This window comes from Leptosomus discolor, chromosome 1, assembly GCF_034619465.1.
Source record: "Leptosomus discolor isolate bLepDis1 chromosome 1, bLepDis1.hap2, whole genome shotgun sequence".
NCBI lineage: Eukaryota > Metazoa > Chordata > Aves > Leptosomiformes > Leptosomidae > Leptosomus > Leptosomus discolor.
Genome location: NC_141391.1, coordinates 73,576,892 through 73,597,737, shown reverse-complemented (window position 1 = coordinate 73,597,737; position 20,846 = coordinate 73,576,892). Strand labels below are relative to the sequence as shown.

Here is a 20,846-nt window from a genome sequence, read left to right as displayed (position 1 = left end):
TAATTGATGCATTATTAATCTCTCATCAGTTTTATGGCTAATTGAATGTTGGAGGGATCACATAGGTGACAGGGCACTGCATCCCGCCTTAAGAAGGACAAATAGGAGCCAGTTGGTCTGTGAAATGACATTATCTCTGTAGAGCCTTAGCTAATAACCTGAAGAGGAAAGGGCAGTAATGAAGGGTGCTTTTCTAACAGGACTGTAGCAAGGTAATTCGTCTGTGAGGCAAGACTGAGATACGTGCTGACCATGTTCTTGACCCCCTCCCTCTAGCTGTCTTTCTGCATTGCTCCATAAAGCCAGGACAACTCCTGTTCTCAGCTTCATCCTTCCTGAGGAAGTGCTGTGCCTGACTTTGCCAGCACATGATGTTCCCAGAGGCACAGTGGATCTAGAATAAGTGGTGGGGAGGGAGGTCCCTTGGGTGAAGCCAGTGTGGTTCGAGGAGTCTGCACCCCAGCTATCAGGGCCCACCACACTGGAAAGAAGGAGCTTTCGAAAATGCGAGCTCCATGCCTGTGTGCGTTTTGCAGACATACATTTGCTGGTGTGCCAGTGGCGAAGGTGGGCAAAAGGAGTTACAAGGCTGCTGGAACAGAGGGCTGGGCTCCAGCTCTGGGTGGAGCACTTGGCAGTTCGGCGTGCAGGCTGCTTCAACGGGGTCCGATGGGCAGTGCTTTTAACTGGAAGCTTGTCTTCTGTAGCACTGCTGTTCTTACTCTGACTAAACAGAAGCAGGAAACCGCCATGCAAGGTTTGAAACTGAAACTCTCAGAAAGCAGTATTTAACTTCACAAAGATGTCCATCCATAACGCACTCTTTTTTTTTAACAGTTTTTGGTCTGCTGGTCATCTTATTTCCAAAGTGTAGTATAATTGTTTCAGGTGTATGTCTCTTTGTATTCCTGTCTGTTAAGGCATATACTGAAAGTAGTTTTGCTTTTAGTATGAAAAAAAAATGTGTTCCCTGTTTGGTTTTTTTCCCCTATCCAAAAGACAAACATAAATTTTCCTCTAGTTCCCATGCATGTTAATACTTTTGTTGGGGGGTTTTTGTGTGTATGTTAAGATTTTGGCAGTTCTGAATTTCTGATAAAATTTTTTTAAAACCAGCCGATGTAAATTTCCACTTACTAAAATTGTCCATCTTGGAGTGATGTGAGACTTTTGCATAGAAATAATATAGAAGTTTTTGCGTCCTAAGCAGAAGCCAGTCAGAAATATGTAATTTCATACTGGTATTTCCAGACAAGTATGAAACCTTCATATGTATTTCTAAAATTTAGGTAAACTTAAAGCAAAAATGATGCATTTATGCAGATCCTTTTAACTTCAGGCAAGTTTTGAAACTTGGATGAAAATTCTTTGCTTTGTAGGTGAACTCTAAAGATTGCTTCAAGCTTTTTTTTAATATAAGCTTCAGACTTTCCTAAAATTCCTTAAATGTTTAAACTTAAGATTTTCTCTGTCACAAAAGTTTCCTTTATGTAGCATTTCTCTGTATTTAGTTTAAGATATTTGAGACATGCAAATTATGAGACATGTTGTTACTTAAAGGGAGATGCAGTCTTTCACTGTATAGTGTGAGCTAAGAATAGAGGAGTTTTGTGTTACCTCGCTTGATGAGCCAGTTTCAGTGCCTCAGGCTAAGAACTTAAGTTCTGCATACTAAATGAGCAAGGGAATGTAGAAAGAGATCATGTGTTCAGCTCTGGAGAATGTAGAAGCTATGCTACGTTTTTTTTCTGAATAATACAAGGAAATGTGGGCTGTCGCACTAGACAGTGACAATAATTCCTCAAGTACCTCAGTGGGAATGTAGTATGGAATATCTTACTGTTCTGTAAAATCACAGGTTGGCTTACTCAGAACTGTGTTCTCTGTAAGTGTTTTCATGGATGGACCTCAGTAACGGTAGCTCTTGTGGAAGGCTCAGTAAATTCTGGTCTATCTTCTGGTCTGTCTTGTCACTTTGAGTCTCCACCTTTTCTGTTTACTTCAATAATTTATCTGGGGCAATGTCAAAAGTCTGCGGAATAGCCACCAGGCAGAGGTGGGGGGAAATTCTAATACTGTTGTACATTGTATTGTTTGCTTCCATGGTTGATAGACCTTCTGTCTCTAATAGAATTTCACAGAACTTAAGTGAGTCTGTGGCTGTAAGTCAAAATATTTTTACAAACAGCGTTATTGTAGGCATGGCAGATTTTGAGAAGGAATTGGTAGTCAAACATTGGAAGCAAAAAATCTTCAGTCCCTCAGAAGTTAGCTGTTAGAGACAAGTCTAAGCTTAGCTTTATCTCCTGGCATCTCCAATATAAGCTGGTTAAAGTGGAGTGTTGTTTAATATGATAAAATGTGTTGTTTGTATATCAGTGTTTATACGTTGAAGTAACTTTATTCAAACTAGATGTTACATAAGCTAGAAAGGTGTGCATGCCTCTTCAAGACTAACAATTTCTCCAGTTTGAAAATGTAAGTTCTCTCTTCTTGGGAGATTGGTTAGCTTTTCACAATATATTTAATCTGAGTGACGAACTCCAGCTGCTTTAGGTAAATAACTAAATATGCACACACTCCTAATATATGTACAGTTAGGATAGCTGTGAGAAATAATCCATATAGCATTTGTAGGTGTATTACATAGGTCAGAAAATTACAGCAAAAAACTTGTGATCTACCTGTAGACTGCAATGAAGAAATAAGATGGAAGGAAAATGCAATGAGGAAGAATAAAGTTTAAATGATAATGTGTATCTGAAATAACCGCCATTTTGTACGTGCTGTGAAAAACATGGTCAGTGAGAGAGAGGGAGGAAAATTAAGGGAACAGTAAGTTTCAAGTTGAGTTGGAAAGCGCCTTCATGGAGGCATCAAGGTAATGCATAGGAGAGATTGCAAGAGGAGTAAATGAGGAGCATGTTGGTGATACAGGTGGCCATACCTCAGGTGTAAAAATATGAAGCTAACAAAGCAAGCCTTTCACATGATACACTTACCTGGTTACAAATAACAGTATTTTACACTCTAAATCTGAAGGTCTGGAATGAGTGAAAGTCAAGAATGATCAAAGCATGAAATCTGGGCATTCAGAATGGATGTCTGTGAAGTCATGTAGTGGTCTGTGTTAAAACACTCTTGATTTTTTTTAAAGCCTCTATACTAAAAGCTGAAGTATGAAACACAAGATCAAAGTAACCTTAATATTTTTATATGTATGTGGAGAGAGGCAGATTTTCTTAAGTCATACAAAAATTAGAGGAGTTAGAACTGTTTCCTTGGATCCAGAATACAGCTATTGCCTGCATACCATACTGGTTTTGGTGGTATTGCCGGTGCTGCTTTTTTTTTTTTTTTTTTTTCCTAAATGGGCTTCCACCTCTGTCATGAGGTGCCAGGGAAACCTTTCTCTTCACTTTTTTTTCATTGTGGAGGAATTTGTAAGGTCAGGTAGATATTGAGGTAATGATTTTCTTTGTAAGAAATATTTTTTTTCTATGGGATCATGAGATCTTAGAGGGTGAAATGGAAGGAGCAAAGGTGTTGTTGCTGAATAATATACACCTGAACTTCAGGACGTTTTCCCTTCTGAAGCAGCTACGTAGAAACTCTGATACTTAACCAGCCTGTATTAATAGCTAGGTGCAGCAAGCACTGAGTAGTACCTGTGAGTCTAGCACTTCAGTTCTCAAGTACTTGTTCTGTGCAGAGTCCATGCACGCAGCAGTGTCAGAAAAGGCAACTTTAAGTCAGTATCATAATTTCTGATTAAAGTCTCGTTTCCTATGTTCTGATCTTTATAGTCCCGTATCACTAAAGTTAGATGAAAAGCCTGCATGTTATACCTCATCAAAATGTTTGAAATGTTTCATAGTTGATATTTTTCATTAATAACTAGTTTTCTTAAATGAAGTGAAGGTTTGGGGGTTTCTTTCCAAAATGTGGTCAAATACGGTGCTCTTGGTGCTGCATGCAGCTTCTTCTGTCCCAATTACCTGCAGCTTTCTGGCAGTTACGTTACCATTGGCATGTTTCTGTAAAGTCTATGACCTTCTTAATTGGCCAGTTAAATGTTCCTCTGTGTGTACATATAGTACTGAGCACATTGGCTTGGATAGCGATGCAGTTGTAATTCTTCAAAATACATACTTGCCATGTATAATTGCAGGAGAAGGGGGAGGATTTGGCAAATAGCTTTTTTAGAGAACCATATACCTTATGAAGCTGAGGAGAGATACATATTCAGCCTTGAGCTCATCTGTAATTTGGTTTTGTCATCAGTTTAATTAACCAAGGATTATTTTTCCTATGGATTTAAATAGACTAAATATCCTATTACTTAGTCATGTGGAATCTTGTTTAAAAAAAAAAAGGGGAGGGGGTTAGATTTGTAAATTATTTATGTTCTATTGGTGTATTACTGATAGTATTACTAAATAAATGCCTGGATCGTTTGTATTTCATGCCTCTTTCCTCTGTCAGTGGCAACCATACCTCAGTACTATTCGTCAGACTCGATCACCTGTATGAGATCCAGTTCTGTTTCACTTGCAGCCTTGCCTTGCATCTAAATTGCTTTCTTTTTTGGTGACAATTGAGATTGTTCAGAACTGAACAAGACTGTGTCCACTGTAACACTAGAATGTAAAACTGTGCATAAAAAGGATTTACCTTCCACTTGCACAGGACCCCACAGAGTACATTGTGTGTTAAAAATATTTTTATTTGTCAAGATGAGAATCCTGCATTTAAAAAATCTCCTGATGTGTCCTCTGACACAGAAATCTTGTGTTTCAGTGCCTGACTAATCTCTGCCTTGCTGATGCTTTTGAATGAGCTTTGTATGTGAAAGCTCTACTAATCCTTGTACTTACTGTTTGAATGTTTGCTACAGGAAGCGAGCAGCTGCAAAGCATCTAATAGAGCGCTACTACCACCAGTTAACTGAGGGCTGTGGAAATGAAGCCTGCACGAATGAATTTTGTGCTTCCTGTCCAACTTTTCTCCGTATGGATAACAATGCAGCAGCCATTAAGGCCCTCGAGCTTTATAAGATTAATGCAAAACTCTGTGATCCTCATCCCTCCAAGAAAGGAACGAGCTCAGCTTACCTAGAAAACAATTCCAAAGGTGCCCATAACAACTCCTGCACTGACAGAAAAATGAACAAGAAGGAAATGCAAGGCCCAAGAGATGACTTTAAAGGTAAGACGTTATTTTAGACTTTTGCTGAAATAAAACATGTTTAATATACACAAGTATAAGCCTACAGAATTCACTGTGGTGATGTTCTACTGACTTAAGTAAAATACAGGTATTGGGCAATCAAATATTTTTACTCTGACTATTTTATTCTGAATTAATTAATTACTGTGGATTAATGCTGAATACTGGTTCCAAATGTGGGTCTTTACCACATCTCTGTTAAAATCCATGTGCATTTATTGCTTTCTGGGATGAGTGGTTTTGCAAATATGGAGAGGTTTTTTTAAGTGCTGTTGTCTGACTGCTTTGGTTTTGCTAGTTCTGTAACTCTTCTGTAGTTAATGAGTTACAAAAGTTATACTTTAACTAATTCCACATTCTGTGTTAAGAAACTTAACAGATGAACAAAAAAATATTCAGTGGATGATAGGCAATTCAACTACCAAGCTAAAAAAAGTTTAAACAAAGTGATTTCTAAGCCAGTGTACAAAAGTTAAATACTGTTCTGTATGTCTTTTCTAACTTCTGTTTAGGTTTTTCAAACTCTCTAGAGTAGTAAATGCATACTACAAGAATAACTTTAGTTGTCACCAAAACCTGTGGTGCAAACAGAAATCACAAGCTAAATGAAAGTAAAGCCATTAACCTTTAAGCAGACCTTTTTTAAGTATCATTGCAATAAGTGGTATAAACACAGAAGTTCAGAGTCATTCATTTTAGCTAAAGAAGGTGAACCTGTTTACAACAAAGAATGAAAAAGCCCTGCAGAATCAGCAGTAATACACAACCCTGTGCTATAAGGGACCTAAGATGCTCCAGTCAATACCTGCATCAGTTCGTTCATTATCTGATGCAAGGATAAGTTTGTCCCCAAATTATTTATGATCTGAGTAAGCAAAGCAGCAAACTGTAGGGAGGGGAAAGGGCAGTCAGTGTAATGTTAGATGGGCAAGAGGCACATTAAGTCTGTTTTGTGACTTGTCTCTTGGATTTGTGTATTTTTAACGGAGGTGTGCACATATAGAATTGTTCTCCTCTCCAACCCCACCATCCTCTCTCCCCAAGACAGGCATCTAAGAGTCTTCTCAGCCTGTCTCCAGAGACAGTCTGTTGTCTAAAGCAATGACTCAGACTTCATCTGTGCCAGCATCACAAGTATTGACCTGGTTTTGTAGCTGTGTGGACAGAGAGCATTAATGCTTTCTTAAAGCCCATTTGAGACTCTTGGGTAACTTTGGAATTGGGTGATAGATGTCTAAGGAATTTAGCACTTTGAAATTTTTTAAGGTTTATCTGCAGCAACAGTTACTGGCAAAACTGCAGTTAAGATTAAGGCGGCCAAGGAAAAGGATGTGCATCTTGCTTTTATGCTTGACATAGGATTGAAAGTTCTAAATAAACTGAAAGAAGTGCCCTTCAGAAAGAATTATTTTAATTACTTCTCTGTAGTGCTAAGCCCTAAGACTATTACCTTTGGGGAAGCACATATCTGGAGGCCACTGTCAGCATCTCAGTAACATCTTAGATGGCAGTTCAAAAAGAGGAAGGAAATAGAGAAATTGCAAATATGTAAAAAGCATGGGTTACAAATGTAGCCATATGGAGAAAAAACATTTCAAAATCAGTGTTATGATTACCTGGGAAGCTGTTTTCAACTTTGATCACCAAAACACTGAATTGGAAACAGTGAAGGTCAGTGGACAGGCGGTGAGCACACAATTATAACAAAGCTTCCATAACAGATAATGAAAAGATAATAAATTTGCTAATTAGAGAGTGTGTTGTTGCAGTCTTTTTCACAGTAAAGGATCACTGCTGAAGCTTGACTTCATGAACAGATTTGTCATGGAGTATTACTGAGAACAAGGTCTGAGGGGAGGTATGTTTACTTCGCTGGATCACTTAGTTGCGATAGAAAGCGTGAGAGAAGGCATGTAAAAGTATGCGGACACGAGTCAGCTAAAATGTATGTGAGTTAGAAGAAAGCTTCACTTCTGTTTGTTTTTTCTCCAGCTGTTCTCACTACTGTAAAGTAAAAATGGGGCAGACCCTTGTGGCAGCTCAGTTAGAGGATGCTCACAGAATATGACTTAAAACTGTTATGAAACTGCTGATGGTAATACTAAATATCTTATCTGGAAATAGCACATGGTTAGTTCCTTAAATGCTAAAACCTTTAAAAGAATGACTGGGGAATTCTTGTTGTAAGTATGGAGATCTGAAATGTCTTACATTGTTAAATTGTCAAATTTGCTGATAATTTTTATGCTATGAATAACCTCTGCAATCCAGAGCTAGTGAACTTGAGGCTATGGTCCTTATTTTGAGGAGCTGTGGCAAGGAACAGCATCCATATCGGCAGTTAAATTTCTTTCAAGCAAGTTTGCTTCTTGAGCGTGCCTGCAGCAGATAAAAATAGATGTTGCACTAAGTTTGAATCCTTTCATAATATTTTTGATGCCGTTGTTTTTTTGACGGGAAGGATTTTAGTTTTGAAGCTTTTTCATTTTCTTTAGATTGGTTGGAAGTCAATCTCAGTAGCATGACATAAGCTTCATCTTTCCTGTGTTATATGTGCTCTAAGAACGGCTTGGGGCTCTGCGAAAATCAATAGGTTGTCTGGTTTTGCATTATTTAGTTTGTATTTTTAATGACTGCCTGGAATGAATGTTAGCATAGGCAATCACATTTCACAATGCTTTTAACATGTAACTGTCCTTGTTAAAATGATACGCTTCCTTCTTTCTGCAGAGGTAGTTGTTCTAGCATGGCTGGTGAATACAGTGCTGTGATGTGTGGTTTTTAGATCTCTAGAGATGCTATTAAACAGATTCAGTTTTAGTTCGAAATTGTGTGTCAGTTCAGAAGAATCTGCTTAAACTAGAACATCTTTTCAGGGTCTGATCATGTGGTAATCCTACTCTAAATCATCACCTGATGTGAAAGCATCTGTGGGTTCTGTTTGAGAAGTAGCATAGAAAGCTATAAATAATGTTTTTTCTTTCTCTTTTCTGAGGAGAAAGGAAGATTTTAAGTAACAAATGGACCACCAAATGACTTATTCCATGTCGGGGGGGAGGGGGAACAGACAGGTATTTGGAGCCCATGGAGCAGGTGATGTGTGTAAACCAGCTTGTTCATCTGAACAGCATGTTGATGAGTGTACTCAAGTTGTTTATCTCGATGAGGCCTAATGTACAAAGAAGTAACTCCCTTCACAAACTGTGTGTAGTTTAGAAGGCAGCATGAATTTCTGAGTGTGTATTGTGGTTTTGGGGGAGGATTTTCAGACATCGGTTTAGTATAAAAACAGTCAACAGAGAGCATTAAAAATAGAAATAAGGAATCTTATATTCCTGTTAATATACAAGAAAAATTATTGAATCTTTTCTTCAAGATCTGTTTTTAAGGATGAAAGTATGTGAAGTCCATGCACATGTTTGAAAAAAGAGGCTAACACAGTTTAGTTTGTATATAGTTTAGTGACTTCTATGTGAACTGTGCAGATTTAACAGAAGACTATATTGTCACGGTCTTACTAAGTCTTTTATTCAAACATCTTACTGATTGATTTAGTTGCTCTTGTTTAGACGATACAATACTGTTACCTACCAAATGTAGTTAATTCGCTGCAAAACAGTTTTACCGTTCAACATGTTCTGATTGACATGCATGAATAAAATATTTTACAAATTCATAGTGAATTCTTCATGCTAATGAAATTACAAAGTGTCAGTATCTCTTCCCAGCACTGACACTGTTTTTTCTAGTGTTAATGATAAGATATACAGATTTCTTGAGTAGAGCAAATTAGAAGTATTTTATCTTTTTAATTTTTATCTTAATAAAATTAATACTTTATCTTTTTATAGATGTGACTTTTCTAACAGAAGACAAGATATACGAAATTCTTGAACTATGTCGAGAGAAAGAGGATTATTCCCCTTTAATCCGGGTGATTGGGAGAGTATTTTCTAGTGCTGAAGCATTGGTACAGAGTTTCCGAAAAGCCAAGCAGCACACCAAGGAGGAGCTCAAGTCTCTTCAAGGAAAGGATGAAGACAAAGATGAAGATGAAAAGGAAAAAGCTGCCTGTTCGGCTGCTGCTATGGAAGAAGATTCAGGTGCATCGTCATCTTCATCGTCAAGAATAGGTGATAACACGCAGGGAGATAATAACCTCCAAAAACTAGGCCCGGATGAAGTGTCTGTAGATATTGAAGCAGTCAGACGGGTCTACGATAGATTACTTTCTAATGAAAAAATAGAAACTGCCTTTTTAAATGCACTTGTGTACTTGTCACCTAATGTGGAATGTGACTTGACTTACCATAATGTGTACTCTCGGGATCCTAACTATCTGAATTTGTTTATTATTGTTATGGAGAATGGCAATCTTCATAGCCCAGAATATCTGGAAATGGCTCTACCGTTGTTTTGCAAAGCAATGAGCAAACTACCCCTTGCAGCTCAAGCAAAACTGGTCAGATTGTGGTCTAAGTACAGAGCAGACCAAATTCGGAGAATGATGGAAACATTTCAGCAGCTTATTACTTACAAAGTCATAAGCAACGAGTTCAATAGTCGTAACCTAGTGAATGATGATGATGCTGTTGTTGCTGCTTCAAAGTGCTTGAAAATGGTTTACTATGCAAATGTAGTAGGAGGGGATGTGGATACAGATCATAATGAAGAGGAAGATGAAGAACCCATCCCAGAATCAAGTGAACTAACCCTTCAAGAGCTGTTGGGTGAGGAAAGAAGAAATAAAAAAGGTCCTCGAGTGGACCCGCTGGAAACTGAACTTGGTGTTAAAACTATAGATTGCAGAAAACCACTTATCCCTTTTGAAGAATTTATTAATGAACCACTGAATGATGTTCTAGAAATGGACAAAGACTACACTTTCTTCAAAGTAGAAACAGAAAATAAATTCTCTTTTATGACCTGTCCCTTCATATTGAATGCTGTTACCAAGAACCTGGGATTGTATTATGACAATAGAATCCGGATGTACAGTGAAAGACGCATAACTGTGCTCTACAGCTTAGTTCAAGGACAGCAGCTCAACCCGTATTTGCGACTTAAAGTGAGACGTGATCACATCATAGATGATGCGCTCGTGCGGGTAAGTCGTGCAGCGACATGGCACTTAGGTTTGTGGGTTCTGACTAGTGCAAACTACGTGGGTGTTGACTAACTGAAAAGGACTGCGTGTGAATGCGGTGTTTTATGTACTAGATTTCCTTGATCAGAATCTCAAATCACTTTACCATATTAAGTTTGAATTCTGAGCGTGCTGCTGAAGATCTGTGTGTTCAGCAGAATCGCTTCTACTCAGAGTGGTTGCAGACGCAGATGTTTCAGTGTCAAATAGTTCTTATTCCCCATTGACGGATTCTGTGCTGTTAGAGCTCTTAATGGTGAGAGTGACCAACTTCTGTCTCAGCACTTTGTCCTCTGGACTGTCTTGGATCATCTTTTGATAGTAGGATTTTTCAGATGGAAGTTGGAATTAAAACCTTTCGGTTGCATACTCTTCTCATGGACTTCTGAACTTCTAGATATTAAGTAGGTGGAGTGCGTGCATGATAAGTAGAACTTCTCACTTCTCTAAGCATTGTTGCAGTTTGGTGCAAATACCACTATGACTGAGATAGAAGACAGACTTGTTAATACCTGGGAACTGTGAGAGCAGCCTGTTTCTGAATATGCTGGCTTCTTAAAGTAAAGCTTAAAGTCACTTGTTCACATGGTTTTGGAAGGTGGGAGTTATACGGGATACAAACTGTAAAGACTATTTCACAGTAAATTTCTTTCCATAAGTGTGTCCTTTAATGTTGGGCCTCTTCCTCCCATTATTTTTCTGCTTAAAGTTGTTAGTTTTCAGAACGTTATTTTTCTGTGTTCTGTTATTAAAGCACAACGATGTTTGCAAAATTTTAAATTTAACCGTGGCTTTAAACCTTGTGGCTGAAGAGCCAGACGAGTATTTGGAGAGGCCCTGGGGAAAGTAGCTGGTTTTGCTTCTTAACCCAAATGTTATTTCTAGTTAAATTTGATTACTTTAACAGCTACTGAAGGTCAATTGTGAGAGCCCTAACTGAGCTCCCACCTTGATTTTTCTGTCTACCTAGGAATTTCCAGATGGTTGCTTCATGGGAATTGCTGATATTACGACTTTTCAGGAAAAACTAGTGTCTCCAGTACCAATAGGAAAAATAAAATTGCAATGCAGAAATGGCTTCTGTCTGTAAACCCAGTTTTATATTAGGCAAATGAGAAATACACTGTTTTAAGATTAGAGTCTACTGTGTACTGGTTTTCTAATTTAAGAATACTCTTTGTCATTTCACTACCTATCAGACTTACAGTTGTATCCAGTTATGTTTTGTTACATTAATGTAATGGAGTTTGTTTCCTTGACTGTTCGGCTTTGGGATATGTAAGTACTGGAAAAAAAAGGGAGGGACAATACTATCTCTTTAGGCTAAAAGAGGATTAGAGCTAGTTCTAGGGAGACGTTTATTTTAATGTCAGTTCCAGCAGAGAGGAAGCAGACCTTCCTCCTCACGCTGATGAGAGGAAGGAAAAATCTGTGAATAGAAGACATTCTTCCACATATTGCTTATTGTGGAAGGAAGTTGAAATCGTAGAGGACAAAAAAAATATACATTTAGAGTTGCTTTCTAAGCTCATGGGCAGCATCAAGTTGATGCAGCTGCTATATTGCGGCAGAGTCCCAGCAGTCACCACTGTGCATGCTCTTGGTCTGTTGGAAATTTAGGTAATTTAAATCAGATTAATCTTAACCTTACTGATTTAAATTGTGATGCACTTGACAGCAGCCCTTGCACAGCCTAGCAGTCTATGAGTACATGCCTGGGCAGTTGCTGTGGATCCTCGTATGGCTGTTATTTTAAGCTATCAGAACGTGCTAAATTATGGTCATCCGACTCTGTCAAAGGCCCAAGGAGAGTAACAATTTAAAACTGTTTATTCTGGGACAGAAAATAAAGGAAAAAGGTTAAATTGTTCTAAATTCAGGTAGTCTGAGCTGAACCATAGTGTTAGTCAACAAGACCAAGTGCAGCCCAGGCATTTCTTGAAAGTGGAAAATAGATTACATTCAGTAAAACGGAGATGAGTGAAGACTCACCATTGTAGCTGGAGGAAGGGAGCAGTATGTGCCACTTCAAACAGAAACAACAAGGTAGCTGTTGTGAGATGATGTGGACTTAAGAGAAAATTGTGTTGATAAATGTATGTAGTGGGTACAGAAGTCACCTTTTAACTATTGATGTGTTTTACCTGATGTGAAGTATCAAGTGCTCAAGGAATAGATTTTAAATGTTCCTGAGGAAGTGTTAGGAGTTAAGAAAGGAGTGAATGGAACAATACAATGTCTGTTTACTATGATGTGCCTCTGTCTCTCTTTATTTTGTTTGTTTCTTCTCATTTTAATATCAAAAAAGATGCAATAGAAATGCATTCGAAGAGTTTAGAGTTTCTTTGGAGAGATTGTAAAGTCCTCTTAATGGTAAAAAAAGATGACAGAGAGCGCATAAAAGATGGCTTGGAGAAGCTGAATGGGGAATAAAGGTTTTCTTACCTCGTAACACCCAGTCATGTTATCAGGAAGCAGGTTTAATGTAAGCAAAAGGGAATATTTTTTTCCACACTGTGTACTTTAAATTGTGGATGTTTCTGCACAGAATTTTTAGCTTTTCAAGAAAGAAGGAATCACCAAAAGGTAATGGGCATTACAGGCATTTTGATGTGACCCACTCACAAACCTCAGGAAGTCTCTAAGCTGCAAGTCTGCTGGTAGCTGGAAAAGTGTGATAGGGAAAATACTGTTCCACACTGCCATCCTGCAGTTTCTTCAGCGAGTCCTTGATCTGTTTAAGAATCGCATGCTGTTGTTGTAGATTCTTCCTGTAATAGGTTGAGAAATTATTTTCGAAATTTCACAATTTGTTTCCACTTCTTAATTGGTGTGAAGTAGGTCTGGAGGAAGATCTTTGGTTTTATGTCCTAATCCTTAAAGTAGCTTGCTCTATCGCCTATTGCAGTCAAAGATGGGTACCGTGTGCTTCTGTAGCAGGTCTGACAGCATCAAACCTAACTGAAAGCTATGTGGTATGAGTCTGCATCAGTGATGGTTGCAGTTTTGGGTGCAGTATTGAACTTTGGAACGGTCTCACTGAAACCTGTTAGAAAGATCTGGCTGAGGTAATAGGCTTCAGTAGTAAAAGTATATTCTTAGATCTGTTCAGTGGCAAAATGTTTCCAAACATGCTTAAATTACGGGTAAGTAATTACAATTACCAGTATATTAACTCCTGAATTGCATTTTTTACTTCCAGGGTTTGAATATTTATAGACTTGTTTGAATTGTAAGTAATTACATAGTCGTGTCACTAGACCCGTGTCTTTACAGAACAATCAGTGCAGACTTCTTTGACTGTATATGGAATAACTCTAACTTCTTGATAAAAGCGTTTTCAGAAATATTGTTTAAAATGAGATTGGGATGATCTTACTCATATTTTCCTTATTGATATTGGATATATTTCAAGCAAAAATATTGATCAGCCTTCATAATTTCTTCTTGCAAATGGACTAGGAACCAGTCTTCGTCTGCTAATTAGTTATCACCAAGATGTTTTTTCTTTTATCAATACTTAATGTTTAAACTTTTAGAACTCAGTATTTACATCTCACTTTGTGGACTTAATTAAAACAAACGTGAGCACTGCTAAGTAATTTTTTTTATTATTACTGTAGGATTTTTTTCCTTTTATTGAGAATTTGGAGCAATACCTTTTAAATACCTTTGAAGCATTAACTTGGTTAAAGTTGCTTAAGAGAATTGTAGTTCATCCTGGAACACATACATCTAAGCAAAAATTTTATTTACAGATTCATTGTTCAGTTTCCTTGCATGTTTCCTTGCATGTCTGAAACTTGCATCAGAAACTTATTTTTTCAACTTTTTTATTGAAATGAACTTAATTAAACCTTTCTTTGCATTATATACTTATTGTATACTTACTTGTGTGTATGTTAGTCTGAAAAGTCACCGGGGGGCGGGGGAGGGAGTGTTGGAATTGGTGAAGTACTAGTCCCCACTTTTATTAAGGAACCCTTACATTTGGGAGTTGGTTGCTCAGTTTGCCGTTCTTGAAAGGGGTTAACGTGTTCTTTTGTGTTTGGGAGGTTAGCTGTGCTCCTGCTGAGTCATGTTGCATGGATGTGGTAGTAATGAAAGGAAGTTTATCCTTAAATCCCCTCTGCTGCCTTTTCATCCCCCAACAGCTCTTTCTTTCATCGCCTTCCTCTGAGTTTACTCTTCCCCCACCCCCATGCCCCAGTTTGTATGTGGATTTATTCTCAGGTAGCAGTAATTTAAAGGGTGTGAGTTACGACACTCAAAGTCTGCAGGTGAAAATGTGGTAGATTCCTTCAGCAGAGTCTGGCTGGTATTTGCTCACAAATTAGAAACTTGCTTTGAATGCAGGCAGCTGGCGGGCAGCAAGCCTTTCTTGCTTGTAAGTGACTCCGCTGAATATATGGATGTTCAAAAATTCTTATGTGACAACTGAAGCCCGTAGGCAGGTTCTTTCATAGTATATCAGCAACAAAGTACTTCAGGAGCTTTGAGGTTCTTCTAGACTATGTCAGTGTTGATGTGTGTTCAGTTGTAAATCTCAACACTACTATGCCTTGGTTGCGTGCGGAATATGTGTGTGACTGTGATGTGGGCAAGCTCCGCTGGCAAGTGTGTGCATGGACGGTAAAGTACAGCTTGAGAGGATGCTTCTTTGTCACTTAAGTATTACTGCACATGCTGTTCTGCAGGAAAATGTAGTGACGGACGTGTCATGATGTGTCAGTGGTTTTTTCAAGCTTGAATCAGTTGTGTTCCTGTCATTTTTACTTTCTAATGTGGAAGGCCTGCCACTGCCTTAGAGAACTTTTATGTTGTATTGCTAGAACTTCGGTTGTTTTTAGCTGAATAGAGATTAATTCAGTTACTATCAGTTTCAAGAAGGTAGCCAAATTCTGGAGTTAGATTAATCTCTTTTTAATCTAAGCCAAAATCTGATGTTAGATTAAGCTTCTTTTTTATTTCTGTCTTCCAGTGGAAGGTTCCTGTCTTCACAATATTGAAAACACAATATTGTTCTGTAAGCAAACTAAATCATACAGTCTCTTCTGCTCTGGCACAATAGCATTGTTCAGCCAACAAAAACCAGATATTCTTTATAACATTGTGTCTCAACTTTCAGCTTTTCAATTCATAGATGCTTCAGACATGCTATACATGCTTTTTGGGAAGTCCCTGGAAAATGTAGTGACTTCATCTGCTTGGCCAGTCAAACCATCATGACAAAACATATTCGCTAATAAAACATCAGGAGTTCACACAGACATAGATCAGGCTTATCCAGCAGCATTTGTGTTGACATGACTGAGGCAGCTCTGATTCTTTAAAAAAAAAAAACAAAAAACCAAGCAGCTTTAAACTGAAGTTTATACTTCCTTGCTATAGAAACGCTGCTGCAGTTCTGCTAAAATTCAGTGCCTCTCTGCTATTGTTACTAATGCTGCATTTTCTGCTGAGTTCCGGTTTCCTCGTGAAGCATCAGTGTTGGGGTACGGGTGTTTAAAGGAGCATCTAAACCTGCAACCTTCAGTGGAGCAGCTTAGCAACATTGTCCTGGTTATAGAATCTACTTAAGGAACATAAGGCTTTGACTCAAAATACTGGCTTTTTGGTAATCCTTTATCTGACTCCCCCACAGACATCCAGTCTGCTCAGCCAACACTCCAAACTAAGAGTGTTTCCTTCCCCCTTCTTTAATACTGCTTTTCTTTTACGTCGTTCATTGCAGCATGGTTCTCTGCCAAAAAGTAAATATGAAACAAGTTTTAAATTGCTTTATATGTATAAATATGAGCACTCTCTTTAATATATTTCTATGACACAAGAGAGCCTTTACGCTATGACAAAGGGTTGCTGTCCCAGAAGAAATGCGGAGGCAATGCTTTCTCAGAACTCATCAAAATTCATAAAACTTGCAAAATAGTAAATTACTGGTGGTAAATACTACAAAGTCATGACTGGAGAGAAACAAACAAAGCATTATTAGTGCCCGTTGTAAGTGGAAGGGATTCAAATAGGAGAACTTCTGTCTGTCCAGCTTGACTCTATAATGTGTACATACAGTCTTAAAATAAATACTATTTCTCTGTTTTTAAGAAGTCTCTGTTTGTATTTGTGGCCAAGAAGGCCAATGGAATCCTGGGGTCTATTAGAAGGGATGTGGTCATTGGAAGGTCGAGAGAGGTTCTCCTCCCCCTCTACTGTACCCTGGTGGGACCACATCTGGAATAGTGTGTCCAGTTCTGGGCCGCTCAGTTCAAGAAGGACAGGGAACTGCTTGAAAGAGTCCAGTGCAGAGCCACAGAGGTGATTAAGGGGGTGGAGCATCTCCCTTATGATGAAAGGCTGAGGGAGCTTGGTCTCTTTAGCTTGGAGAAGAGGAGGCTGAGGGGTGACCTCATCAATGTTTATAAATATGTAAAGGACAAGTGTCAGGAGGATGGAGCCGGGCTGTTCTCGGTGATGGCCAATGACAGGACAAGGGGCACCCGTTGCATAGGAGGTTCCACATTAACATAAGGAAAAACTTTTTCACTGTGAGGGTGACACAGCACTGGAACAGGCTGCCCAGAGAGGTTGTGGAGTCTCCTTCTCTGGAGACATTCAAAACCCACCTGGACGCGTTCCTGTGTGACCTGCTCTAGGTGGTCCTGCTCTGGCAGGGGGGTTGGACTAGATAATCTTTCAAGGTCCCTTCCAACCCCTAAGATTCTGTGATATGCAATAGAATACCAAATGCTTTAGGTAGTATGCAACTAAGCTTTCCAGATAATCTTGTAATTTTGCATATATCTCAATGAGCTAATCTGAATTGCTTTCACTATTGGGGTCTTCATGGTTTGCCTCCATTTTTTTTTTTTAATGGAGCTTTATATGCTATGGAGTTACACTCTTTCTTCTTGGTAGTAGTTTTCAATACCAGTTAGTGCAGTGTTTTTCTCCATGTGCTCCTTTTGCATGAGGAGCTTCAAAGTCTTCAAACCTGTTAGGCTAACCACCTTAGCTCTGTCACCCATCTACCCTGCTGTGCTCCTTGAAACGTGGCTGGCTGACTTGGCAGTTACCAGGACAAAATATATCTTACTGGTGTTGTCATTTTAGGAGTTGGTGGTGTCATTATTGCTGCCTTTAACCTCTCTGTTCTGTTCCTGTTTTCCTTTATGCTGCTGTAGTAAAATTCTGGAATGTGAAAGATGTGTTGGCATGCGTGTGTGGATAAGGTAGGGTAATGAAATAAAAAGAGATGGTTTGGCACATGAAGGACACCTGTCGGTAAGCGCAGTTTGTGCTAGCCCAGGTTAGAAGCAAATCTCTTGGTAGAAGAATGTACAGGTCCATCTGTGCCTTACTTTACTGCTGTTGAGTTTTCTTTGCCATGTAGGTATGTTTAATGTAGTCACGCTGCACAGGTTTAACCGATATGTTTATGCTTTTAATCAGCATATTTCTTACGAGCTGCAAAATATTCTTGGATACTTGTGATTTACAGAAGGGATACGTTTTTGTTGGAAGAAAGTGAAAGACCTGCAATGGCCTTTATACAGACATGAAACGGTTTCTTGTGAAATATCACAACTTCTATTTGTCCTTAACTGAATTTTCGCTTTCATGGAAGCAGTGCAGTAGGTCTGTTTAAAGGCACTGAAGAAATAGAGGAAGAGATTTCTGAGACTTCTTTGTTAGGGTCAAGAGGAAAGGGGATCAATTTAACTATAATAAACACAGTAAAAACTGTGATTTTTATTTTATTCTGGTTTTTTTTCCCCAGCTCTTTGTTTGTGAGATGCAAGTACTAGTCAAAGGCTTGTCTTCTGTCTTCCACTTTAAATTATCACAGGAAGGTTGTGAAAATATGTCTGTGTGATCCCTTCACAAAACCATTCATTGTCAAACACGTAGATCAGATTGCAGTCTCTTTTCATTGTCAGATGAATTTAATTATTCCAGTAATACATCTTCTTTTCATACTGTTTTCTGTGAATTTTGTGCAGCACAATGCTAACTTATTTTAAATCAGTGCTTAAAAGAATTGAAATGGAGAAGGCTAACAGACTTAATTGGCTAACAGACCAGATCTATGGTAAGTTTCTTGCTGTGATAATCCCCAAATTCTAATACGTGCTTAGAGTGATTCAGCATTACTATTGGCTTCTGATATTTTACTGTTGTGATTTATGCTTGCTTTCTTCTTAGGTTTGGAGGGTAGTTTTGATTTCGTTATTTGATACTCAATTGATTGTGGTAGTAAACAGATCTACTAATGAAGTACTTCTATCTGTTCACTCAATAGCTAGAGATGATTGCCATGGAAAATCCTGCAGACTTGAAGAAGCAACTGTATGTTGAATTTGAAGGAGAGCAAGGGGTAGATGAAGGAGGTGTTTCCAAAGAATTTTTTCAACTGGTTGTGGAAGAAATTTTCAATCCAGACATTGGTAAGTGTTGTAATCACTAATTTATCAGATTTTTCCTACAGAAGGTTGGACCAGATGATTTTTCAAGGTCCCTTCCAACCTGGGCTGTTCTATGTTTATGCAATGCCTTTCTACATCTGCTGCTGCTTCTCTCTAAAGCTTTCCAGATTTCTTGGTGATCGAGAGAGTACTTGACCCGTTGAGGCTCACTATGTCATCATCAGTCATCCTCCTAAGCAGGAATGATGAAAGGAATAACTGTGTATAGTTAGTGAAAGCTACCATTGCTTGTTTAGATATAAATCAGTAGTACAGGGTTTCTTTACAGGGTTCCTTTGTTTGTTCTCTCACCTTTCTCCTCACTTTGCTTTGTGATTAGCTTCTAGAATTAGTAATCAAACCAAAGAGGAAGAGCTTCTGCAATAAAACCAGAGTAGGACTATGGTGAGTTCTTGAGTTATTTCCTCCCCTTCCTCCAGCTTAAAAAATCTGATAGTGTCAGTCCTTCTAATGATTTCATCTGAAAGGGATACAGATCCAAAGTGTGGCAGTAATGTCAAATTTGGTTGTAGTTAGTTAAAAACTAGGGGTAATTTGATATATTAGGTTAAAAGTTTTTATTTATGTTTTAACAGTCACATTTTGATCTTACTCTTCTTTTTTTTTTTTTTTTTCCCCCACTTTGCTCCCTGCACCAGTCTTTTATGCTTCCATCTTTATAAGTACAAGGACATGCTGCTCTTAATACGCAGTTTGTCTGCTGCTCTGAAAAATATTTTAATATTACGAATACTTTGTGTTAGAATGGAAATGAGGCCTACCAAGTTCCTGGACTAATTACATAGCTTATGTGAAATATGATGTCACGTTGTAGTTCCTGTCATGGGTTCCATTAAAGAAACTCAACGTTTTAGGGCCATTAGTTAATTTGGGTTCATTGAACTGTTTTAAAAAAGAAAGCTGTTGATCTCGGGTTTGTAGCTTAGAAAATTGATGAAGAAACACAGAAATTCATTTTGACCTGGTTAAGGAGGAAGTCCCCAGAATCAGTAACAGAATCTGAGCGTTGGCACTTGCCCTTCACTGTACAGAAGCCGGTTCTTGTAACCAGTGATACAGATCTATAGACAAGCCTTACTCACCCTGAAAACTGCTGTTAACTTGGAGAGGTTTGGAATTTAAATTATCAAGGTTACTTGGAATAAATTAGAGCATGGCAAAATAAGGAAGTCTTAGTACTTTGTATTTCCAATCCAAAATAGTTTTGACTTGAGTTTATGTAAACAGAAGTTGTGTGAGGTGCCTATGTTGAAATACTCCTATTTAGTAATTGAAGTCAGCTAAGATCCAGCCAGCGTAATAGGCGGGTAATAGATTAGATGTGCATGCGTGTTTTAAATTATACTATGGTGTTCAAAGTACCAAAAAGTACATGCGCTTTTTGAATTCATATCGACTTTGGGGGGAAAAAAAAGACATTTATTGGCTTTTGGCATAAATGTGTAAAAGCAGAAAATGTAGCTTGCATTCGCAGTCTTTTCTTTTGCATTGATTAATATGCACTGCAGTATAACAGTTTACACGCCTTATATACCAAGTGTGACTTTTGTTGATTTGTAAACACTTTATTTACCAGAGAAAATGCAGGAAATCCTTTAAATGGAATTTAAAATGTCTGTCCTCTGATAGGTATGTGTGGAGTGACGTTTGTTGCAGTAATAGTTTCTTTGCCATTTCCTTTCAAGTGTTTTCATATTAAACTACCTTAAAGTTTTACTCAAAGGAGGCAGTAACTCAGACAAAATACTAGATTTATGACCAACAGTCGCCATGGTAAAAGGGAAGAAGGAATAACTTCATATAATCTTCCTAGCAACACTATGCAATTGTTTTCCCCTTACTGCAGCTTCTGGTTTCATCTGGTGTTTTGTTATGATTTTTAATGTACTATAGTCTTAATTTTGGTCGGTGAATAAAGTATTCTGTTTCATATTAAAGTGTTTCCAGATGTGGATCTGAGTAAGCTGTTAGTCCTTCATTATTAGACATTT

The 20,846-nt window shown here is 38.2% G+C and overlaps 1 protein-coding gene across 2 annotated transcripts in view; it reads left to right on the top strand.

The window, feature by feature from the left end:
- UBE3A (ubiquitin protein ligase E3A) overlaps positions 1-20,846 on the top strand; it is a 50,480-nt gene that overhangs the window by 22,182 nt on the left and 7,452 nt on the right. For both annotated transcript variants that reach the window (XM_086477105.1, XM_086477096.1), the window contains exons 5-7: positions 4,898-5,208; positions 9,081-10,336; positions 18,672-18,816. In XM_086477105.1, coding sequence (XP_086333231.1) covers positions 4,898-5,208; positions 9,081-10,336; positions 18,672-18,816 — 1,712 coding nt within the window. The remainder of the gene's footprint in view (positions 1-4,897; positions 5,209-9,080; positions 10,337-18,671; positions 18,817-20,846) is intronic.